Source organism: Oncorhynchus tshawytscha, linkage group LG22 (assembly GCF_018296145.1).
Source record: "Oncorhynchus tshawytscha isolate Ot180627B linkage group LG22, Otsh_v2.0, whole genome shotgun sequence".
Classification (NCBI taxonomy): domain Eukaryota; kingdom Metazoa; phylum Chordata; class Actinopteri; order Salmoniformes; family Salmonidae; genus Oncorhynchus; species Oncorhynchus tshawytscha.
Window position 1 is genome coordinate 45,409,618 of NC_056450.1, and position 23,010 is coordinate 45,432,627.

The window sequence follows — 23,010 nt, forward strand, 5'->3', positions numbered from 1 at the left end:
TCTTTCTTTTCAAAACACTTGAGTGTCTCTGACGAACTTTCTCGTTATCTCTCTCAGAATGATCTTCTTTACCCTGACCAGTCAGGTTTCAAGATGGGTCACTCAACCGAGACTGCTCTCTTCTGTGTCACGGAGGCTCTGCTCGCTGCCAAAACTGACTCTCTCCTCTGTTCTCATCCTCCTAGATCTATCCACTGCATTCAACACCATCAGATCCTCCTCTCTGCAGTCTCAGACTCTGCACACTCTTGGAATATGGGATTATAATGATAACAGAACTATATGAGTTTTTATTTTGAATTTCGTTGTCACACATTGAGATTATTGGTTGCATCTACGATTCGTAAATATGCTATTTAATTTTGCACACTTGTATCCTGATGAGTGAAAGATTTAACAACCTGTAATTTGACATTTGAATACATTAAATAAGATTTGCAAGCATAATCTATTTTCAGAATTATTATAAATCAATTTACAAGTATGAATATTTTTCTGTGAATGAAAAATGACTGATATTGAATCTACATGCGCTCGGCGTTCTGTCACTGTCGTCACGTTACCAAGAGAGTTTTGTAAATTTGTAGACAGAGATTCGCAAATAGATATTATATTTGAGCAGTTCTGGGGGCAGGACCTTTTACTTCTGACCAATCCGTTTCCTCTGCCAAAACCACAGACATCTAACCATTGGCTGGATTGTTCCTTCAATTAAATCTCAGGAAGTAGCTACCCACATGAGCAAAAGAGGACGAGTTAATTCAAACCAAAACTTGAAGGTAAAAGTCTCTTTTTATCTGCGTGTATATAGATTTTTGTGTGAAAAGACAGTAGTTCGCTTATCATGTGAAATATAAATGTACATTTCAGATGAACCCCAGACCAACCAATACAAGCTGGCCTCTGACATTCATCATAGCTTTATCAGACTGCTTTATATGCAAGAGGAAAACAAATATATTTGCTAGTTAACCATCAGATTGATAAAGCTGCTGTACAGTCAATGCGTTTAGCTAGATAGATGTCTAGCTAAATTGAACATTTAGGGAAAGCAAGCTAGTTAACTCCCACTATCATCACTGCATTGTAACTAATGTTAGCTAAGTTTCTAGAAAATAAAAACTATATATTTGCTCTCTATATTTTAAAGACTTGTTACTGACTTTTGAACACTTGTCAAACTACTTAATTCCACTTTATTGATTAGTTAGTTGGTGACTGTTGCATTCTCAACAGTTGCATTCTCAATTTCACAGCAAATAGACTAGCTAGTTAAAAGTAAATGGGGACAACTTGATCAAGTTTATATGTAAAATTGTTTTTAAAAATGATGGCACTGTAACGGTTTTCTAGTGGTGATGAAGGAGAGTCGGACCAAACTGCAGCGTGTCGATTGCGATCCATATTTATTAAACAAAACGTAAACACGACTAAACACTAAACACTACAAAACAATAAACGTAATGAAAACCGAAAACAGCCTATCTAGTGCAAACTAACAGAGAGTACAAGTAAGACACTAAGGACAATCACCCACGACAAACTCAAAGAATATGGCTGCCTAAATATGGTTCCCAATCAGAGACAACGATAAGCACCTGCCTCTGATTGAGAACCACTCCAGACAGCCATAGACCTTGCTAGACAACCCACTAAGCTACAATCCCAATACCACCACCAAAACCCCAAGACAAACACACCACAATTACAAAAACCCCATGCCACACCCTGGCCTGACCAAATACATAAAGATAAACACAAAATACTTTGACCAGGGCGTGACAGAACCCCCCTAAGGTGCGGACTCCCGAACGCACCTCAAAACAATAGGGAGGGTCCGGGTGGGCGTCTGTCCATGGTGGCGGCTCCGGCGCGGGACGTGGACCCCACTCCTTTAATGTCTTAGTCCCCTCTCCCTTCGTCCCTGGATAGTCCACCCTCGCCGCCGACCATGGCCTAGTAGTCCCCACCCAGAACCCCACTGGACTGAGGAGCAGATCGGGACTGAAGGACAGCTCGGGACCGAGGCAGCTCGGGACTGAGGGGAAGCTCGGGAGTGAGAGGAAGCTCAGGAGTGAGAGGAAGCTCAGGAGTGAGAGGAAGCTCAGGAGTGAGAGGAAGCTCAGGAGTGAGGAAGCTCAGGAGTGAGAGGAAGCTCAGGAGCTCAGGAGGAAGCTCAGGAGTGAGAGGAAGCTCAGGCAGGTAGATAGATCTACCAGCTCCTGGCTGGCTGGTGGTTTCAGCAGATCCTGGCTGACTGGCAGATCCTGGCTGACTGGCAGATCCTGGCTGACTGGCAGATCTGGAAGAGTCTGGTTGACTGGCAGATCTGGAAGAGTCTGGTTGACTGGCAGATCTGGAAGAGTCTGGTTGACTGGCAGATCTGGAAGAGTCTGGTTGACTGGCAGATCTGGAAGAGTCTGGTTGACTGGCAGATCTGGAAGAGTCTGGTTGACTGGCAGATCTGGAAGAGTCTGGCTGACTGGCAGATCTGGAAGAGTCTGGCTGACTGGCAGATCTGGAAGAGTCTGGCTGACTGGCAGATCTGGCGGCGCTGGGCAGACTGGCGGCGCTGGGCAGACTGGCGGCGCTGGGCAGACTGGCGGCGCTGGGCAGACTGGCGATGCTGGGCAGACTGGCGGCGCTGGGCAGACTGGCGGCGCTGGGCATACTGGCGGTGCTGGGCAGACTGGCGGTGCTGGGCAGACTGACGACGCTGGGCAGACTGACGACGCTGGGCAGACTGGCGATGCTGGGCAGACTGACGGCGCTGGGCAGACTGGCGACGCTGGGCAGACTGGGGGCACTGGCGGCGCTGGGCAGACTGGCGGCACTAGCTGCTCCATATAGGCTGACAGCTCTGGCGGCTTCTTACAGACTGACCGCTCTGGCGGCTCCGTGCTGACTGGCAGCTCCTTGCAGACTGGCAGCTCCTTACAGACTGACAGCTCCGTGCAGACTGACAGCTCCTTGCAGACTGGCAGCTCCATGCAGACTGGCAGCTCCATGCAGACTGGCAGCTCCATGCAGACTGGCTGCTCCATGCAGACTGGCTGCTCCATGCAGACTGACATCTCTGGCTGCTCCATGTAGACTGGCTGCTTCATGCAGACTGGCAGCTCGGGCTGCTTCATGTAGACTGACAGCTCTGGCTGCTCCATGCGGACTGACAGCTCTGGCTGCTCCATGTAGACTGAATGCTTCATGCAGACTGGCAGCTCGGGCTGCTTCATGTAGACTGACAGCTCTGGCTGCTCCATGCAGACTGACAGTTCTGACTGTTCCATGCAGACTGACAGCTCTGGCTGCTTCATGCAGACTGGCAGCTCTGGCTGCTCCATGTAGACTGGCTGCTTCATGCAGACTGGCAGCTCGGGCTGCTTCATGTAGACTGACAGCTCTGGCTGCTCCTTGCAGACTGGCAGCTCCATGCAGACTGGCAGCTCCATGCAGACTGGCTGCTCCATGCAGACTGACATCTCTGGCTGCTCCATGTAGACTGGCTGCTTCATGCAGACTGGCAGCTCCATGCAGACTGACATCTCTGGCTGCTCCATGCGGACTGACAGCTCTGGCTGCTCCATGTAGACTGGCTGCTTCATGCAGACTGGCAGCTCGGGCTGCTTCATGTAGACTGACAGCTCTGGCTGCTCCATGCAGACTGACAGTTCTGACTGTTCCATGCAGACTGACAGCTCTGGCTGCTTCATGCAGACTGGCAGCTCTGGCTGCTCCATGTAGACTGGCTGCTTCATGCAGACTGGCAGCTCGGGCTGCTTCATGTAGACTGACAGCTCTGGCTGCTCCTTGCAGACTGGCAGCTCCATGCAGACTGACAGCTCTGGCTGCTTCATGCAGACTGGCAGCTCTGGCTGCTCCATGCAGACTGGCAGCTCTGGCTGCTCCATGCAGACTGACATCTCTGGCTGCTCCATGCAGACTGACAGCTCTGGCTGCTCCATGCAGACTGGCTGCTTCATGCAGACTGGCAGCTCTGGCTGCTCCATGCAGACTGACATCTCTGGCTGCTCCATGCAGACTGACAGCTCTGGCTGCTCCTTGCAGACTGGCAGCTCTGGCTGCTCCATGCAGACTGACAGCTCTGGCTGCTCCATGCAGACTGACAGCTCTGGCTGCTCCATGCAGGCTGGCAGCTCGGGCTTCTCCATGCAGGCTGGCAGCTCTGGCTGCGCTGAACAGGCGGGAGACTCCGGCAGCGTAGGAGAGGAGAAAGGCTCTGGCTGCGCTAAACAGGCGGGAGGCTCCGGCAGCGCTGTAGAGGAGGAAGGCTCTGGCTGCGCTGAACAGGCGGGAGGATCCGGCAGCGCTGTAGAGGAGAAAGGCTCTGGCTGCGCTAAACAGGCGGGAGACTCCAGCAGCGCAGGAGAGAGAGAAAAGCGCTGGCTGCGCTGAACAGGCGAGGCACACTGAAGGCCTGGTGCATGGTACTGGAACTGGTGGTACTGGATCGAGGACACGCACAGGAAGCCTGGAGCGGGGAGCTGCTACCGGAGGACTGGAGTGTGGAGGTGGCACAGGATGGGCTAGACCGTGAAGGCGTACTGGAGATCTTGAGAGCAGTGTTGGCACAGGATGTGCAAGGCTAGGGATGTGCACAGGAGGCCTGGTGCGTGAGGCTGGCACCAACTTCACCAGCCGACTAACACGCACCTCAGGACAGTATGGAGCGCTAACCCAGGTGCCATCAAATCCCCAACACGTTCCGTCGGGCGAATTCCATGCAAAAGCACCAACACAGCAACTCCCTCATTTCTCTCTCCTCCAATTTCCATTTCTCCAGGTGGTGCAGCCTCTCCCACTGCAGCTGCTGCTGCTCCTGCTGCTGCTGCCTCTGTTGCCTCTCCTGTGGTTCCTGCCTGTTAACACGCTGCTTGGTCCGTTGGTGGGTGGGTGATTCTGTAACGGTTTTCTAGTGGTGATGAAGGAGAGTCGGACCAAACTGCAGCGTGTCGATTGCGATCCATATTTATTAAACAAAACGTAAACACGACTAAACACTAAACACTACAAAACAATAAACGTAATGAAAACCGAAAACAGCCTATCTAGTGCAAACTAACAGAGAGTACAAGTAAGACACTAAGGACAATCACCCACGACAAACTCAAAGAATATGGCTGCCTAAATATGGTTCCCAATCAGAGACAACGATAAGCACCTGCCTCTGATTGAGAACCACTCCAGACAGCCATAGACCTTGCTAGACAACCCACTAAGCTACAATCCCAATACCACCACCAAAACCCCAAGACAAACACACCACAATTACAAAAACCCATGCCACACCCTGGCCTGACCAAATACATAAAGATAAACACAAAATACTTTGACCAGGGCGTGACAGGCACATTTAAGGTAGTTATGGTTCCCAGCAACTTGAACCAGGACTGCAATTTGAGCAGTGAGATTAATTGCTTCCCCCTCTCTCCTCTTTTACTCAGGTTGAAGCACATCCCCAACACCCAGACAGACACCAGGTAAAACACCTTGGAGTTTATTCACAAGGTTAGAAGGAGAATAATGTGTGGATCTAATTCTATCATGCAGACTTGTAGCCAAACGTGTAACTTGGGAAGCTCATTCAAAAACACAGACATGGGAGATTTCTGTCCCAGGGGACTAAATTTCTACATTCATTGGGATGCTAGCATGATTATGGATCATTCTGAATGAATCGGGAATAATGATGAATGGGAAAGTTACCGACGCACAATTACAAATACTTAACCTTCTGATACTTTAATACACAAGTGAATTTTCCCAATAATTTTGGTCCCCTAAAATGGGGGAACTATGTACAAAAGGTGTGTAATTTCTAAACAGTTCAGCTGATATGGATTAAAATACCCTCATATTAAAGCTGACAGTCTGACCTTTAACCTCAGTCATTGTATAATTTCAAAGTGCTGGAGTATAAATCCAAAACAACAAAACAATTCACTGTCCCAATACTTTTGGATCTCATTGTATGTAAAACAAACAAAAAAAAGTTAAATATGCATGACTTAGCATTCAGTACCCCTATCCATCTCTTTACATGTGCTACAGAGGCAGAATATTCCAAGAACCTCCACAGCCATCTGACCACCTACCTGCGATCTCTCCGCAGCCATCTGACCATCTACCTGCGATCTCTCCGCAGCCATCTGACCACCTACCTGCGATCTCTCCGCAGCCATCTGACCACCTACCTGCGATCTCTCCGCAGCCATCTGACCACCTACCTGCGATCTCTCCGCAGCCATCTGACCATCTACCTGCGATCTCTCCACATCCATCTGACCATCTACCTGCGATCTCTCCACAGCCATCTGACCACCTACCCGATCTCTCCGCAGCCATCTGACCACCTACCTGCGATCTCTCCACAGCCATCTGACCACCTACCTGCGATCTCTCCACAGCCATCTGACCATCTACCTGCGATCTCTCCGCAGCCATCTGACCACCTACCTGCGATCTCTCCGCAGCCATCTGACCACCTACCTGCGATCTCTCCGCAGCCATCTGACCACCTACCTGCGATCTCTCCACAGCCATCTGACCATCTACCTGCGATCTCTCCACAGCCATCTGACCATCTACCTGCGATCTCTCCGCAGCCATCTGACCACCTACCTGCGATCTCTCCGCAGCCATCTGACCATCTACCTGCGATCTCTCCGCAGCCATCTGACCACCTACCTGCGATCTCTCCACAGCCATCTGACCATCTACCTGATCTCTCCGCAGCCATCTGACCACCTACCTGCGATCTCTCCGCAGCCATCTGACCATCTACCTGCGATCTCTCCGCAGCCATCTGACCACCTACCTGCGATCTCTCCGCAGCCATCTGACCACCTACCTGCGATCTCTCCGCAGCCATCTGACCACCTACCTGCGATCTCTCCGCAGCCATCTGACCACCTACCTGCGATCTCTCCGCAGCCATCTGACCACCTACCTGCGATCTCTCCGCAGCCATCTGACCACCTACCTGCGATCTCTCCGCAGCCATCTGACCACCTACCTGCGATCTCTCCGCAGCCATCTGACAACCTACCTGCGATCTCTCCGCAGCCATCTGACCACCTACCTGCGATCTCTCCGCAGCCATCTGACCACCTACCTGCGATCTCTCCGCAGCCATCTGACCACCTACCTGTGATCTCTCCGCAGCTATCTGACCACCTACCTGCGATCTCTCCGCAGCACAGAGTAGTAAGCTCCACTGGTTGTAATGTACTTGACTCCCAGACTTTTATAAAAAAACTACCATGTCCACCCCTTTACCTCTAGGTGAGTCTGCTGGGCTGTGGAAATCTAGAACATCAACGAACCTGCCACCCTGTCAGCAGACAGTTCCCAGAGGAAGGATGCAAATATCAAGGCTGTAAATGGTCACATTTGGGGGATGACCACCAAATGCAATAACGTTTTGTATAAACTACTCATGTTTTTATTTTACTTTAATAGGTTACAAAACATAACTTTTTCATGGCCTGTTGGTCTATTCATTTTTACTGAACTACTATGATAACTTAAACATCAGACCACAGGCAGAAAACACTGCGAGCTTATGGTTCAAAAAGCTCTCAGAATCAATCAGCACTGAAAAACGATCTGATGTGATTGGTCAAAATACCAGTTAGTGGAAAGAATATCAGAATTGGGCTGCCTGTCTCAACGCAGCCAGAGACAAGTGAATACACTATAAGTCAGTTCTAGTGTTTTTGTCAGTTTCTTTGAGTGGTTACATATACAGTACAGGTTAAATGTGACTCTTGCTGTAAACAAAGGGACGGTCCTAATGAAGGCCCTAGTATTCAGTTAAGCTGCTTGAAGATATCACCATCCAGGCCCTTATCACAGCAGTGGCCTGATGGAGAGATGACAATAAATAGATGTCCCTTTCATCACCAAAGACGTGTTAGTATTTACTTTGCTTTCTAGTGATCTGACTCCCTCTACACCTGAAATGGAATGACAACAAAAACATGAAAACCAATGCCTTAGACCGCTGGGCTCCCGAGTGGTGCAGCGGTCTAAGGCAGAGAAGTCCCTACAAACCCGGATTTGATTCCCGGCTGTATCATACCTGGCTGTGATTGGGAGTCCCACAGGGAGGTGCACAATTGGCCCAGCGTCGTTAGGGTTTGGCCCGGGTATGCAGTCATTGTAAATAAGAATTTGTAACTGACTTGCCTAGTTAAATAAATATGTGCCCATCAGAAAATGATACCAACCAATAGCCCATTTGCTGTGAAATTATAAGGTACATTTTTCTTTCTAACTTCTTTCAGTCACCAATTAATCAATGAGCAGGAAGTGGAAGGAAGTAGTTTGACAAGTGTTCTAAAGTCAGTAACAAATATAGCTGGCATATACACTACCTATCAAAGCTTGTGGTCACTTAGAAATGTCCTTGCTTTTGAAATAAAAGCTATTTTTTCGTCCATTAAAATAACATCAAATTGATCAGAAATACAGTGTAGACATTGTTAATGTTGTAAATGACTATTGTAGCTGGAAATGGAATATCTACATAGGCGTACAAGGGGCCCATTGTCAGCAACCATCACTCCTGTGTTGCAATGGCACGTTGTGTTAGCTAATCCTAGTTTAACATTTTAAAAGGCTAATTGATCTTTAGAAAACCCTTTAGCAATTATGTTAGCACAGCTGAAAACTGTTTTTCTGATTAAAGAAGCAATAAAACTGGCCTTCTTTAGACTAGTTGAGTATCTGGATCATCAGCATTTGTGGGTTCGATTACGACCTTTCTTCTGAAACTCATCAGTCTATTATTGTTCTGAGAAATTAAGGCGAGAAATTTCCAAGAAACTGAAGACCTCGTACAACGCCCTGTACTGCTCCCTTCACAGAACAGCACAAACTGGCTCTAACCAGAATAGAAAGAGTGGTGGGAGGCCCCAGTGCTCAACTGAGCAAGAGGACAAGTACATTAGTGTCTAGTTTGAGAAACAGACGCCTTACAAGTCCTCAACTGGCAGCTTCATTAAAAAGTACCCACTGGCCTTCTAGGCAGAGTTGCAAAGAAAAAGCCATATCTCAGACTGACCAATACAAATAAAAGATTGGCAAAATAACACCTCAAAGGAAGATTGGAAAAAAGTGTCATGGACAGACAAATCTACGTTTGAGGTGTTCGGATCAGAAAGAAAAACATTTGTGAGATGCAGAAAAAATGAAAAGCTGCTGGAGGAGTGAACCATCTGTCAAGCCTGCTGGAGGAGTGAACCATCTGTCAAGCATGGTGGAGGAGTGAACCATCTGTCAAGCCTGGTGGAGGAGTGAACCATCTGTCAAGCATGGTGGAGGAGTGAACCATCTGTCAAGCATGGTGGAGGAGTGAACCATCTGTCAAGCCTGCTGGAGGAGTGAACCATCTGTCAAGCCTGGTGGAGGAGTGAACCATCTGTCAAGCCTGGTGGAGGAGTGAACCATCTGTCAAGCCTGGTGGAGGAGTGAACCATCTGTCAAGCATGGTGGAGGAGTGAACCATCTGTCAAGCCTGGTGGAGGAGTGAACCATCTGTCAAGCCTGCTGGAGGAGTGAACCATCTGTCAAGCCTGGTGGAGGCAATGTGATGGTCTGTGGTGATATGGTGGTGGTAAAGTGGGAGATTTGTACAGGGTAAAAGGGATCTTGAAGAAGGAAGGCTATCACTCCATTTTGCAACGCCATGCCATACCCTGTGGACGGCACTTAATTGGAGCCAATTTCCTCCTACAACAGGACAATGACCCAAAGCACAGCTCCAAACTATGCAAGAACTATTTAGGGAAGAAGCAGTCAGCTTGTATTCTGTCTATAATGGAGTGGCCAGCACAGTCACCGGATCTCAACCCTATAGAGCTGTTGTGGGAGCAGCTTGACCGTATTGTATGTAAGAAGTGCCCATCAAGCCAATCCAACTTGTTGGAGGTGCCTCAGGGGTGAAATCTCTTCAGATTAGCTCAACAAATTGACAACTTGAATGCCAAAGGTCTGCAACTTTCTATAATTGTTGCAAATGGAGGATTCTTTGACGAAAGCAAAGTTTGAAGGACACAAATATTATTTCAATTAAAAATCATTATTTTTCAAGACTATATTTCCTATTCATTTAGCATGTTTTCATGGAAAACCAGGACATTTCTAAGTGGCCCCAAACTTTTGAAAGGTAGTGTAGATGTAACAGTATTGCTTCCGTCCCTCTCCTCGAACTAGGGACCCTCTCTGCACACATCGACAACTGACGAAGCATCGTTACCCATCTCGCCCCTTGCAGAGCAAGGGGGACAACTACTTCAAGGTCTCAGAGAGTGACGTCACCGATTGAAATGCTATTAGCATGCACACCGCTAACTAGCTAGCCATTTCACATCAGTTACATAACATAGGCCTACCCCAGCCAAACCTGGGCCAATTGTGCACCACCCTATGGGGACTCCCAATGTGGTGCAGCCTGGATTCGAACCAGGTACGCCGTTTGTACTGAGATGCGCCACTCAGGAGCCCAATAGTTGCTGTCAATGGCTGTCTGGAGTTCCTCTGAAATGTACAATTATATTACACGTGATAAGAAAACTACAGTCATGACTTCACAAAAAAATATATTTACACAGAGAAACGAGTTCAAGTAGATCGTTTTATTTTCATTTACCTCGTCCTCTATTGCCCATGTGGGTAGCTACTTCCTGAGATTTGATTGATGGAACAATCCAGCCAATGTTTAGGCGAATGTGTTTTTGACAGATGGAAATGATTGGTCAGGAGTTAACGCTCCTGCCCCCAGATCAAATTCATTTTTTAATTGGTAACGTGAACATAGTGACAGAACTCCAAGCGTGTGCAGCTTCAAAATCTGCAAGTGTATTTTTGATTAACATCAGAATATTCATATACGTAAATGGACTTGTAATAATTCTGAAAATAAATTATGCTTGCAAAGCTTATTGAATGTATTCAAATGTCAAATGACTTCGTTTTATGACTTTTGTTAAATCTTTCACTCCTCATGATACAAGCTTGAAAAGTAAAATTACACTCGAATCATAGTTGCAACCACAAATCTAAATATGCGACCAGGAAATTCAAAATACAAAACTCACGTAGTTCTGTCTTCATTATAATATTATATTATTATATACCTTCTACGTGGCAGGCTGCTCTCATCTGTCTGCACCATGTACTCTCCAAAGGGCTCGGTTCTAGTCCCTCTCCTCTTCTCTCTATAGACCAAGTCACTCAGCGCTGTCATATCCTCACATGGTCTCTCCTATCACTGCTATGAGGATGGACCTCTCCTCTACTCTCTATAGACCAAGTCACTCAGCTCCGTCATATCCTCACATGGTCTCTTCTATCACTGCTATTTGGATGACACTCAACTACGTTTCTCCTTCCCCCTTCTGACACCCAGGTGGCCTGGCAGAGGTCTCAGCTTGGACGTTGGCCAGCCACCTCAAGGTCAACAAGACAGAGCAACTCTTCCTCCTAGGGAAGACCGGCCCTCTCCAAGACCTCTCCATCACGGTTGACAGCTCCACATTGTCCTCCTTCCAGAGTGCAAAGAACCTTCGTATGACCCTGGACAACACCCTGTAGTTCTCTGCAAACATCAAGCCAGTGACCCACTCCTGCAGGTTCATGCTCTACGACATCCGTAGAGTACGACCCTACCTCACACAGGAAGAGGAACATCCATAGAGTACGACCCTACCTCACACAGGAACCAGTCCTGTCTGGACTCCTGTAACTCGCTGTTGGCTTGGCATCCCGCTTGTGCCATCAAAACTCTGCAGATTATCCAGAATGCCGCAGCCCGCCAGGTGTTCAACCTTCCCAAGTTCTCCCATGTCACCCCACTCCTCCGCACTCTCCACTGGCTTCCAGGTAGGTGAACCTTCGCCCCCAGTCTGAGGTTCTTAAAGGGTCTGGAGCAGGTTTTCATCAAGGGCCTTTCGGTACTTTGCTCCATTCATCTTTCCCTTGATCCTGACCAGTCTCTGCGCTGAAACACATCCCCACAGCATGATGCTGCGACCACCATGCTTCACCGTAGGGATGGTGCCAGGTTTCCTCCAGACGTGACGCTTCGCATTCAGGCCAAATAATTCAATCTTGGTTTCATCAGACCAGATAATCTTGTTTCTCATTGTCAGAGTCCTTTAGGTGCCTTTTGGCAAACACCAAGCAGGCTGTTATGTGCCTTTTACTGAGGACTGGCTTCCTCCTGGCCACTCTACCATAAAGGCCTGATTGGTGGAGTGCTGCAGAGTTGGTTGTCCTTCTGGAAGTTTCTCCCATCTCCACAGAAGATCTCTGTCAGAGTTACCATCGGGTTTTTGGTCACCTCCTTTCTGGTTTTATTTTTAATGATCTAAAAACCTGTTTTCACTTTGTCATTATGGGGTATTGTGATGTCATTATGGGTTATTGTGATGTCATTATGGGTTATTGTGATGTCATTATGGGTTATTGTGTGTAGATTGATGTGAAACAAATATTTAATAATTTTTAGAATAAGGCTGTAATTTAACAAAATGTAGAAACATTCAAGGGGTCTGAAAACTTTCAGAATTCTCTGTATATAGTAGTAATAACATAATATTTAATAAGTTGATGTTTCCAGATCGTGTGTGGCTAGCAGAGTGTACTCCAGTCTATGTCCAGTACTTTGTCAAGTTCTTCATCATCGGAGTGACTGTGTTGGTGGTGGCTGTACCTGAGGGCCTGCCGCTCGCTGTCACCATATCACTGGCCTACTCTGTCAAGGTACGTGAGGATGGCTGTGTATGTTTGGGGAAACGTGTACTTGTTTGTTAGAGATCTGAGAGGGTCGGAATAACAGTGGCAGGTAGCAAGCAATATGTTGGAGCTTCCAAATGGCCAATCACTGACACTATCACTAACAGCTGTCCAATCAGATCTTCACAGTTATGTAGGGCATATGGGGCAATTTGGGATTGGGCAAACCCACACAACCACATACTTCAGTTTACTATAGTACTATATGTAGAATTCTGAGGTTAACTGTCATATCCTGTAGAGTCCTTCACACTGTAGACGCTGTCGTGCTTCCACTGCCTTCAGAAAGCATTCATACCCCTTACCTCTTCCAATGTTTTGTTGTGTTACAGCCTGAATTTAAAATGATTTCAATTTATATATTTTTTCTCTCACCCATCTACACACAATACCCAATAATGACGAAGTGAAAATATGTTTTCAGACTTTTTTGCAAATCTATTGAAAATTAAATATAGAAATATCTCATTTACATAAGTTATTCACACCCCGGAGTCGGTAATTTGTAGAAGGACTTTTGGCAGCGATTGCATATGTGAGTCTTTCTGGGTACGTTTCTAAGCGCTTTCCACACCTGGATGATTTGCACATTATTCTTTAAAAAATTCTTCAAGCTCTGTCAAATTAGTTGTCGATCATTGCTAGGCAACCGTTTTCAGGTCTTGCCATAGATTTTCAAGCAGATTACAGTCTAAACTGTGACTGCCTTCTTGGTAAGCAACTCCAGTGTAGATTTGGCCTTGTGTTCTCCATTTTTATTTAATTTTTTATTTAACCTTTATAGGCAAGTCAGTTAAAATCTTATTTACAATGACGGCCTACCCAGGCCAAACCCGGACGACACTGGGCCAATTGTGAGCCGCCCTATGGGACTACCAATCACGGCTGGTTGTGATACAGCCTGGAATCAAACCAGGACCTGTAGTGATGCCTCTATCACTGAGATGCAGTGCCTTAGACCACTGCGCGTCTCGGGAGCCCTTTTAAAGTCCCTATTGGCCTCATGGCGAAATCCCTGAGCGGTTTCCTTCCTCTCAGCTGAGTTAGGAAGGACGTCTATCTTTGTAGTGACTGGATGTATTGATACACCATCCAAAGTGTAATAATAACTTCACCATGATCGAAGGGATATTCAATGTCTGCTACTTTATTTTTACCCATCTACCAATCGGTCCTTTTCGAGGCATTGGAAAACCTCCCTGGTCTTTGTGGTTGAATCTGTGTTTTAAATTCACTGATTGACTGAGGGACTTTACAGATAATTGTATGTGTGGGGTACAGAGATGAGAAAGTAATTCAAAAATCATGTTAAACTATGAGAGATAGTTATGTGACTTGTTACACACATTTTTACTCCGGAACTTATTTAGGATTGCCAACACAAAGGGGTTGAATACTTATTGACTCAATACATTTCAGCATTTGATTTTTTTATTCATTAGTAAAAAAAATTGAAAATCATAATTCCACTTTATCATTATGGGGTTTTGTCTGTAGGCACAAAACAAATAATTGAATCCATTTTGAATTCAGGCTGTAACCCAACAAAATGTGGCGTCCATTTTAAATTCAGGTTGTAATGTGGAATAACAATACTATCTGAAAGCAATGTACTATATAATGTTGTTGTATGTTGTCAAATACTACACACCAGTATCCCTCGATCTCACAGTGCTTACGTTAGAATGATTTTGATCGATTGGGCTGCTTTACTGCTAGATTTTTCAATGCTGTTTTTATTTGAATGTGCTGTCTTTGGGGTGTCCCCTCGATGCCCCCTCGATGTCCCCTCGATGTCTCCTCGATGTCCCCTCGATGCCCCCTCGATGCCCCCTCGATGCCCCCTTGATCGGGTAGTGCTTAATATAGAGTTTTGTAGTGTTTTGTAGTGTAGAATATTCTACCCCACACGGTAGTATACCTTGATTGATTCATTTTATTTGAGTATTTAAAAACACAATACAACCATAAATGTGAATACAATTCATTTATAAATTTGTTGAGATTAACACCCAAAAAGTTATATTGCAGCTTTCAATGTATTTCCATTGTGGTCTTAGTTCAAATATGTTGAACATTGACAGGTAACCCAAACGAAAAAATACTCTAGAATAATATTGCCTAAATACTGTAGTATTACTATATTTACTGTGCATTCGGAAAGTATTCAGAACCCTTGACCTTTTCCACATTTTGTTACGTTACAGCCTTATTCTAAAAATGATTAAATTACTTTTTTCCCCCCTCATCAATCTACACACAATACCCCATAATGACAAAGCAATAACAGGTTATAGAGATTTATTACAAATTAAAAACTGAAATATTATTTTTTTTACCTTTATTTAACTAGGCAAGTCAGTTAAGAACAAATTCTTATTTTCAATGACGGCCTAGGAACAGTGGGTTAACTGCTTGTTCAGGGGCAGAACAACAGATTTGTACCTTGTCAGCTCATGGATTTGAACATGCAACCTTCCGGTTACTAGTCTAACACTCTAACCACTAGGCTACCCTGCCCCAAAGGTGCTGAACAATGTCAGACTGAAGGTTCACCTTCCAACAGGGTAAACTGAAGTTGCTTATGGAAAAAAAGGACATTTCAGAACATCTCTGGAGATTTTGTGCAGTTTTCCAACCTGACAAGCTTGAGAGGATTGCAAAAATGTCAGGTTTGCCAAGTTTGTAGCGTCAAAACAAGACTGTAATTTTTGAACAATGTTTGTCATACTTTGGAAAAAGGACATTTCAGCTTTTTGTTTTTAATAACTTTGCAAAAATGTCTAAAAACCTGTTTTTGCTTTGTCATTTTGGGGTATTGTGTGTAGATTGAAGGGAAAAAAACAATGTAATTAATTTTAGAATAAAACTGTAACGTAACAAAATGTGTAAAAAGTCAAGGGGTCTGAATAATTTCTGAATGCACTGTATAAAACATGGATATTTTAGAAATACAAATGTCAGTCCCCTTATTGGAGGGCGCTGCCAATAAACTGCCTGGACATAATGAACATCTTGAAGATTGAATAAACTCACTGACGGTCAAACTCAGCATGTATCATACAGAACCATCGTTCCCAAACATTTCTTCAAGACAGCATGGCCACAAAATGGTTGCTCACAGGAATAAACATTTCTTCAGACAGCATGGCCACAAAATGGTTGCTCACAGGAATAAACATTTCTTCAGACAGCATGGCCACAAAATGGTTGCTCACAGGAATAAACATTTCTTCAGACAGCATGGCCACAAAATGGTTGCTCACAGGAATAAACATTTCTTCAGACAGCATGGCCACAAAATGGTCAGATTGGGAATTTAAAGAATATTGTGTAACTGATTAAGATTTAGATGAGGCTTATGGTGATACTCATATCTACCGTGGGATTCCAGTTAACCCTTTACTGCAGTGGGCTAAATCTGGATCACAAAGAGTGTTTATTTAACTGCAGTGGGCTAAATCAGGATCACAAAGAGTGTTTATTTAACTGCAGTGGGCTAAATCAGGATCACAAAGAGTGTTTATTTAACTGCAGTGGGCTAAATCTGGATCACAAAGAGTGTTTATTTAACTGCAGTGGGCTAAATCAGGATCACAAAGAGTGTTTATTTAACTGCAGTGGGCTAAATCAGGATCACAAAGAGTGTTTATTTAACTGCAGTGGGCTAAATCAGGATCACAAAGAGTGTTTATTTAACTGCAGTGGGCTAAATCAGGATCACAAAGAGTGTTTATTTAACTGCAGTGGGCTAAATCAGGATCACAAAGAGTGTTTATTTAACTGCAGTGGGCTAAATCAGGATCACAAAGAGTGTTTATTTAACTGCAGTGGGCTAAATCAGGATCACAAAGAGTGTTTATTTAACTGCAGTGGGCTAAATCAGGATCACAAAGAGTGTTTATTTAACTGCAGTGGGCTAAATCAGGATCACAAAGAGTGTTTATTTAACTGCAGTGGGCTAAATCAGGATCACAAAGAGTGTTTATTTAACTGCAGTGGGCTAAATCAGGATCACAAAGAGTGTTTATTTAACTGCAGTGGGCTAAATCTGGATATTTAGATATTAGACAACCAATAATATGTATCCTGACATCAGACAACCAATAATATGTACCCTGACATCAGACAACCAATAATATGTACCCTGACATCAGACAACCAATAATATGTACCCAGACATCAGACAACCAATAATATGTACCAATACATCAGACAACCAATAATATGTACCGTGCCATCAGACAACCAATAATACGTACCCAGACATCAGACAACCAATAATACGTACTCAGACATCAGACAACCAATAATATGTACCAAGACATCAGACAACCAATAATATGTACCCTGCCATCAGACAACCAATAATACGTACTCAGACATCAGACAACCAATAATGTGTACCCAGACATCAGACAACCAATAATATGTACCCAGACATCAGACAACCAATAATATGTACCAAGACATCAGACAACCAATAATATGTACCCTGCCATCAGACAACCAATAATACGTACCCAGACATCAGACAACCAATAATACGTACCCAGACATCAGACAACCAATAATATGTACCCTGCAATCAGACAACCAATAATATGTACCCAGACATCAGACAACCAATAATACAATACATGAATAAGTGACCTTAATCAATCAAGTACACGTTCCTCGTTGGAATGAGTTTGACACATGGTGTATATTCTGTGTGGTGTCGATGCTGTTGGTTTATTTCTGTGAGCAAACATTTTGTGGACATGCTGGAGAAATGGCTGTTGGGGAGTGGGGGTCTTAAGGTGACGTTGGGGGGTCTAAGGTGAAGTTGAGAGGGGTCTAAGGTGAAGTTGAGAGGGGGGTCTAAGGTGACATTGAGAAGGGGGTTCCTAAAGTGGCGTTGAGAGGGGGGGTCTAAGGTAATGTTGAGAGGGGGTCTAAGGTAATGTTGAGAGGGGGGTCTAAGGTGACGTTGAGAGGGGGTCTAAGGTGACATTGAGAGGGGGTCTAAGGTGATGTTGAGAGGGGGGGTCTAAGGTGACGTTGAGAGGGGGGGGTCTAAGGTGACGTATGGGATTGTTTTGAAGATGGTCATACTATGAATTATTTAGCTATTTGATTTAGAGTTGTAGGACCCCCTTACGTGTAAAACTAAATCATAAGAAACAAGGTTCTGAAGTGTTTGTCCTATATCTAGGAGCTATAAGAAAACTCATGAAACACTCAGTTTTACACGTATTTAACCGCTTTTTGGGGTAGGAACAAAACTACCTTTATACTTCCATTTGTTTTTTAAAAGCTGGTTCTTTTTTTAAAAATGATTTTACTTAGATTGTCTAACCTTTAGATGTTACAATTGTACTTAAAAAATATTTTAAAATATTTAAAACATTGTAAGGTGTTTGGTCCGTTGCATTGATCAGAGCTTTTACCCAACTGGTAGTTTTACCATTTTAGCTAACCCTAGTCGGCAGGTGTTCCTCCCTCCTCTCTCCTCCTGTAGAAAATGATGAAGGATAATAACCTGGTTCGCCACCTGGATGCATGTGAGACGATGGGGAACGCTACGGCCATCTGCTCCGACAAGACCGGCACTCTGACCACCAACCGCATGACTGTCGTACAGACCTTCCTAGGTAACACACACACACACACACACACACACGCACACACACACAGTGTCGCAGTAGTAAAGTGTGTCTTGTGTGTTTGTAGGTGACCAGCACCACCGGTCAGTTCCGGAACCAAAACAGGTCAACCCCAAGACTCTAGAACTACTGGTCAACGCCATCGCTATCAACAGTGCCTACACATCCAAGATCATGGTGAAGAGAGGGACGGGGGGTGGAAGGAAGGAGATAGGGACAGACTGACACCAACACTGAGACTGAGAGACGGAGAAATAGACAAGAGACTGACACCAACACTGAGACAGACAGACGGAGAAATAGACAAGAGACTGACACCAACACTGAGAGACAGAGAAATAGACAAGAGACTGACACCAGCACTGAGAGACAGAGAAATAGACAAGAGACTGAGACTGAGAGACAGAGACAGAGAAAAAGACAAGAGACTGACACCAACACTGAGACTGAGAGACGGAGAAAAAGACAAGAGACTGACACCAACACTGAGACTGAGAGACGGAGAAATAGACAAGAGACTGGCACCAACACTGAGACTGAGAAATAGACAAGAGACTGACACCAACACTGAGACTGACAGATGGAGAAATAGACAAGAGACTGACACCAACACTGAGACTGAGAGACGGAGAAAAAGACAAGAGACTGACACCAACACTGAGACTGAGAGACGGAGAAATAGACAAGAGACTGACACCAACACTGAGACTGAGAGACGGAGAGACGGAGAAATAGAAAAGAGACTGACACCAACACTGAGACTGACAGACAGAGAAATAGACAAGAGACTGACACAAACACTGAGACTGAGAGACAGAGAAATAGACAAGAGACTGGCACCAACACTGAGACTGAGAAATAGACAAGAGACTGACACCAACACTGAGACTGACAGATGGAGAAATAGACAAGAGACTGACACCAACACTGAGAGACAGAGAAATAGACAAGAGACTGACACCAACACCGAGACTGACAGAGAAATAGACAAGAGACTGACACCAACACTGAGACTGACAGAGAAATAGACAAGAGACTGACACCAACACTGAGAGACAGAGGAATAGACAAGAGACTGACACCAACACTGAGAGGCAGAGAAATAGACAAGAGACTGACACCAACACTGAGACTGAGAGACAGAGACAGGGAAAAAGACAAGGTACTGACACCAACACTGAGACTGACAGATGGAGAAATAGACAAGAGACTGACACCAACACTGAGACTGAGTGACAGAGAAATAGAAACGAGACTGACACCAACATTGAGAGACAGAGAAATAGACAAGAGACTGACACCAACACTGAGACTGAGTGACAGAGACAGCGAAATAGACAAGAGACTGACACAAACACTGAGACTGAGAGACAGAGAAATAGACACGGGACTGACACCAACACTGAGTGACAGAGAAAGAGACAAGAGTCTGACACCAACACTGAGACTGAGAGACAGAGACAGGGAAGAAGACATGATACTGACATCAACACTGAGACTGCGTGACAGAGACACTGAAATAGACAAGAGACTGACACCAACACTGAGACTGACAGATGGAGAAATAGACAAGAGACTGACACAAACACTGAGACTGACAGACAGTGAAATAGACAAGAGACTGACACCAACACTGAGACTGACAGACAGAGAAATAGAAAAGAGACTGACACAAACACTGAGAGACAGAGAAATAGACAAGAGACTGACACCAACACTGAGACTGAGTGACAGAGACAGCGAAATAGACAAGAGACTGACCAAAACACTGAGACTGACAGATGGAGAGATAGACAAGAGACTGACACAAACACTGAGACTGACAGACATAGATATAGACAAGAGACAAACACCAACACTGAGAGACAGAGAAAAAGACAAGAGACTGACACAAACACTGAGACTGAGTGACAGAGAAATAGAAAAGAGACTGACACCAACATTGAGAGACAGAGAAATAGACAAGAGACTGACACCAACACTGAGACTGAGTGACAGAGACAGCGAAATAGACAAGAGACTGACACAAACACTGAGACTGAGAGACAGAGAAATAGACACGAGACTGACACCAACACTGAGACTGAGTGACCGAGACAGCGAAATAGACAAGAGACTGACACAAACACTGAGAGACAGAGAAATAGACAAGAGACTGACACCAACACTGAGTGACAGAGAAAGAGACAAGATACTGACACCAACACTGAGACTGAGTGACAGAGACAGCGAAATAGACAGGAGACTGACACAAACACTGAGACTGACAGATGGAGAAAAAGACAAGAGACTGACACAAACACTGAGACTGACAGACAGAGAAATAGACAAGAGACTGACACCAACACTGAGACTGAGTGACAGAGACAGCGAAATAGACAAGAGACTGACACAAACACTGAGACTGACAGACAGAGAAATAGACAAGAGACTGACACCAACACTGAGACTGACAGACAGAGAAATAGACAAGAGACTGACACCAACACTGAGACTGAGAGACAGAGAAAAAGACAAGAGACTGACACCAACACTGAGACTGAGAGACGGAGAAATAGACAAGAGACTGGCACCAACACTGAGACTGAGAGACAGAGAAAAAGACAAGAGACTGACACCAACACTGAGACTGAGAGACAGACAGTATTTGTTGGTCAATACTTATAATACATGTTTACCCCCCCACCCCAGCCTGCAGACCAGGAGGGGGGTCTAGCTAAGCAGGTGGGGAACAAGACAGAGTGTGGCCTGCTGGGCTTCGTTCTGGACCTACAGCAAGACTACAGCGCTGTCCGAGACCGGGTCCCTGAGGAACAGCTGTTCAAGGTTAGTTTAAATACACCTAACATTATTATCATCGAACAACTGTATACCGGTTATTTTACCAGGTATTCATACTGAGACCAAGGTCTCTTTTACAGGTGAGCTCTGATTTACAGAAAATACACACATCAATATAAATCCAAAACGGAAGCAGAAAGAAAACAGGGTCATGAAAAACAAACACATTCATCAGTATGCAGGACCTATTTCAATTCTATACAACTATACAAGGTCAGTTATTACATCAGTTATTAGGTTATTTATTATTACATTTAAAAACTATACAAGGTTAGTTATTATATATTATTATATTATAAGATAACAACTATACAAGGTTAGTTATTACATATTATTATATTATAAAATAACAACTATACAAGGTTAGATGACATATTATTATATTATAAGATAACAACTATATAGGGTTAGATTACATATTATTATATTATAAGAAAACAACTATATAGTGTTAGATGACATATTATTATATTATAAAATAACAACTATACAAGGTTAGATGACATATTATTATATTATAAGATAACAACTATACAGGGTTAGATTACATATTATTATATTATAAGGTATGATATTACATATTATTATATGATAAGGTATAATATTACATATTATTATATGATAAGGTATGATATTACATATTATTATATGATAAGCTATGATATTACATATTATTATATGATAAGGTATGATATTACATATTATTATATGATAAGGTATAATATTACATATTATTATATGATAAGGTATGATATTACATATTATTATATGATAAGGTATGATATTACATATTATTATATGATAAGGTATGATATTACATATTATTATATTATAAGGTATGATATTACATATTATTATATGATACGGTATGATATTACATATTATTATATGATAAGGTATGATATTACATATTATTATATTATAAGGTATGATATTACATATTATTATATGATAAGGTATGATATTACATATTATTATATTATAAGGTATGATATTACATATTATTATATTATAAGGTATGATATTACATATTATTATATGATAAGGTATGATGTTACATCCTCTTACTGTACGGCGCCTTCGGAAAGTATTCAGACCTCTTTGACTTTTTCCACAATTTGTTACATTACAGCCTTATTCTACAATGGATTGAATAAAAATAATTCCTCATCAGTCTACACAGAACACCCCATAATGACATCACAATACCCCATAATGGCATCACAACACCCCATAATAACATCACAACACCCCATAATAACATCACAACACCCCATAATGACATCACAATACCCCATAATGACATCACAATACTCCATAATGACATCACAATACCCCATAATGACATCACAACACCCCATAATGACATCACAACACCTTATAATGGCATCACAATACTCCATAATGGCATCACAACACCGCATAATGACATCACAATACTCCATAATGACATCACAATACTCCTTAATGACATCACAACACCCCATGATGACATCACAATACTCCATAATGACATCACAATACCCCATAATGACATCACAACACCCCATAATGACATCATACCACCCCATAATGACATCACAATACTCCATAATGACATCACAATACCCCATGATGACATCACAATACTCCATAATGACATCACAATACCCCATAATGACATCACAACGCCCCATAATGACATCACAATACTCCATAATAA

At 43.8% G+C, this 23,010-nt stretch overlaps 1 protein-coding gene across 1 annotated transcript in view; it reads left to right on the top strand.

Moving 5' to 3' along the window:
* LOC112221360 (plasma membrane calcium-transporting ATPase 3) overlaps positions 1 to 23,010 on the top strand; it is a 143,793-nt gene that overhangs the window by 65,268 nt on the left and 55,515 nt on the right. Inside the window, exons 11-14 of the mRNA XM_042304342.1 lie at positions 12,644 to 12,786; positions 18,323 to 18,455; positions 18,535 to 18,644; positions 21,159 to 21,293. Coding sequence (XP_042160276.1) covers positions 12,644 to 12,786; positions 18,323 to 18,455; positions 18,535 to 18,644; positions 21,159 to 21,293 — 521 coding nt within the window. The remainder of the gene's footprint in view (positions 1 to 12,643; positions 12,787 to 18,322; positions 18,456 to 18,534; positions 18,645 to 21,158; positions 21,294 to 23,010) is intronic.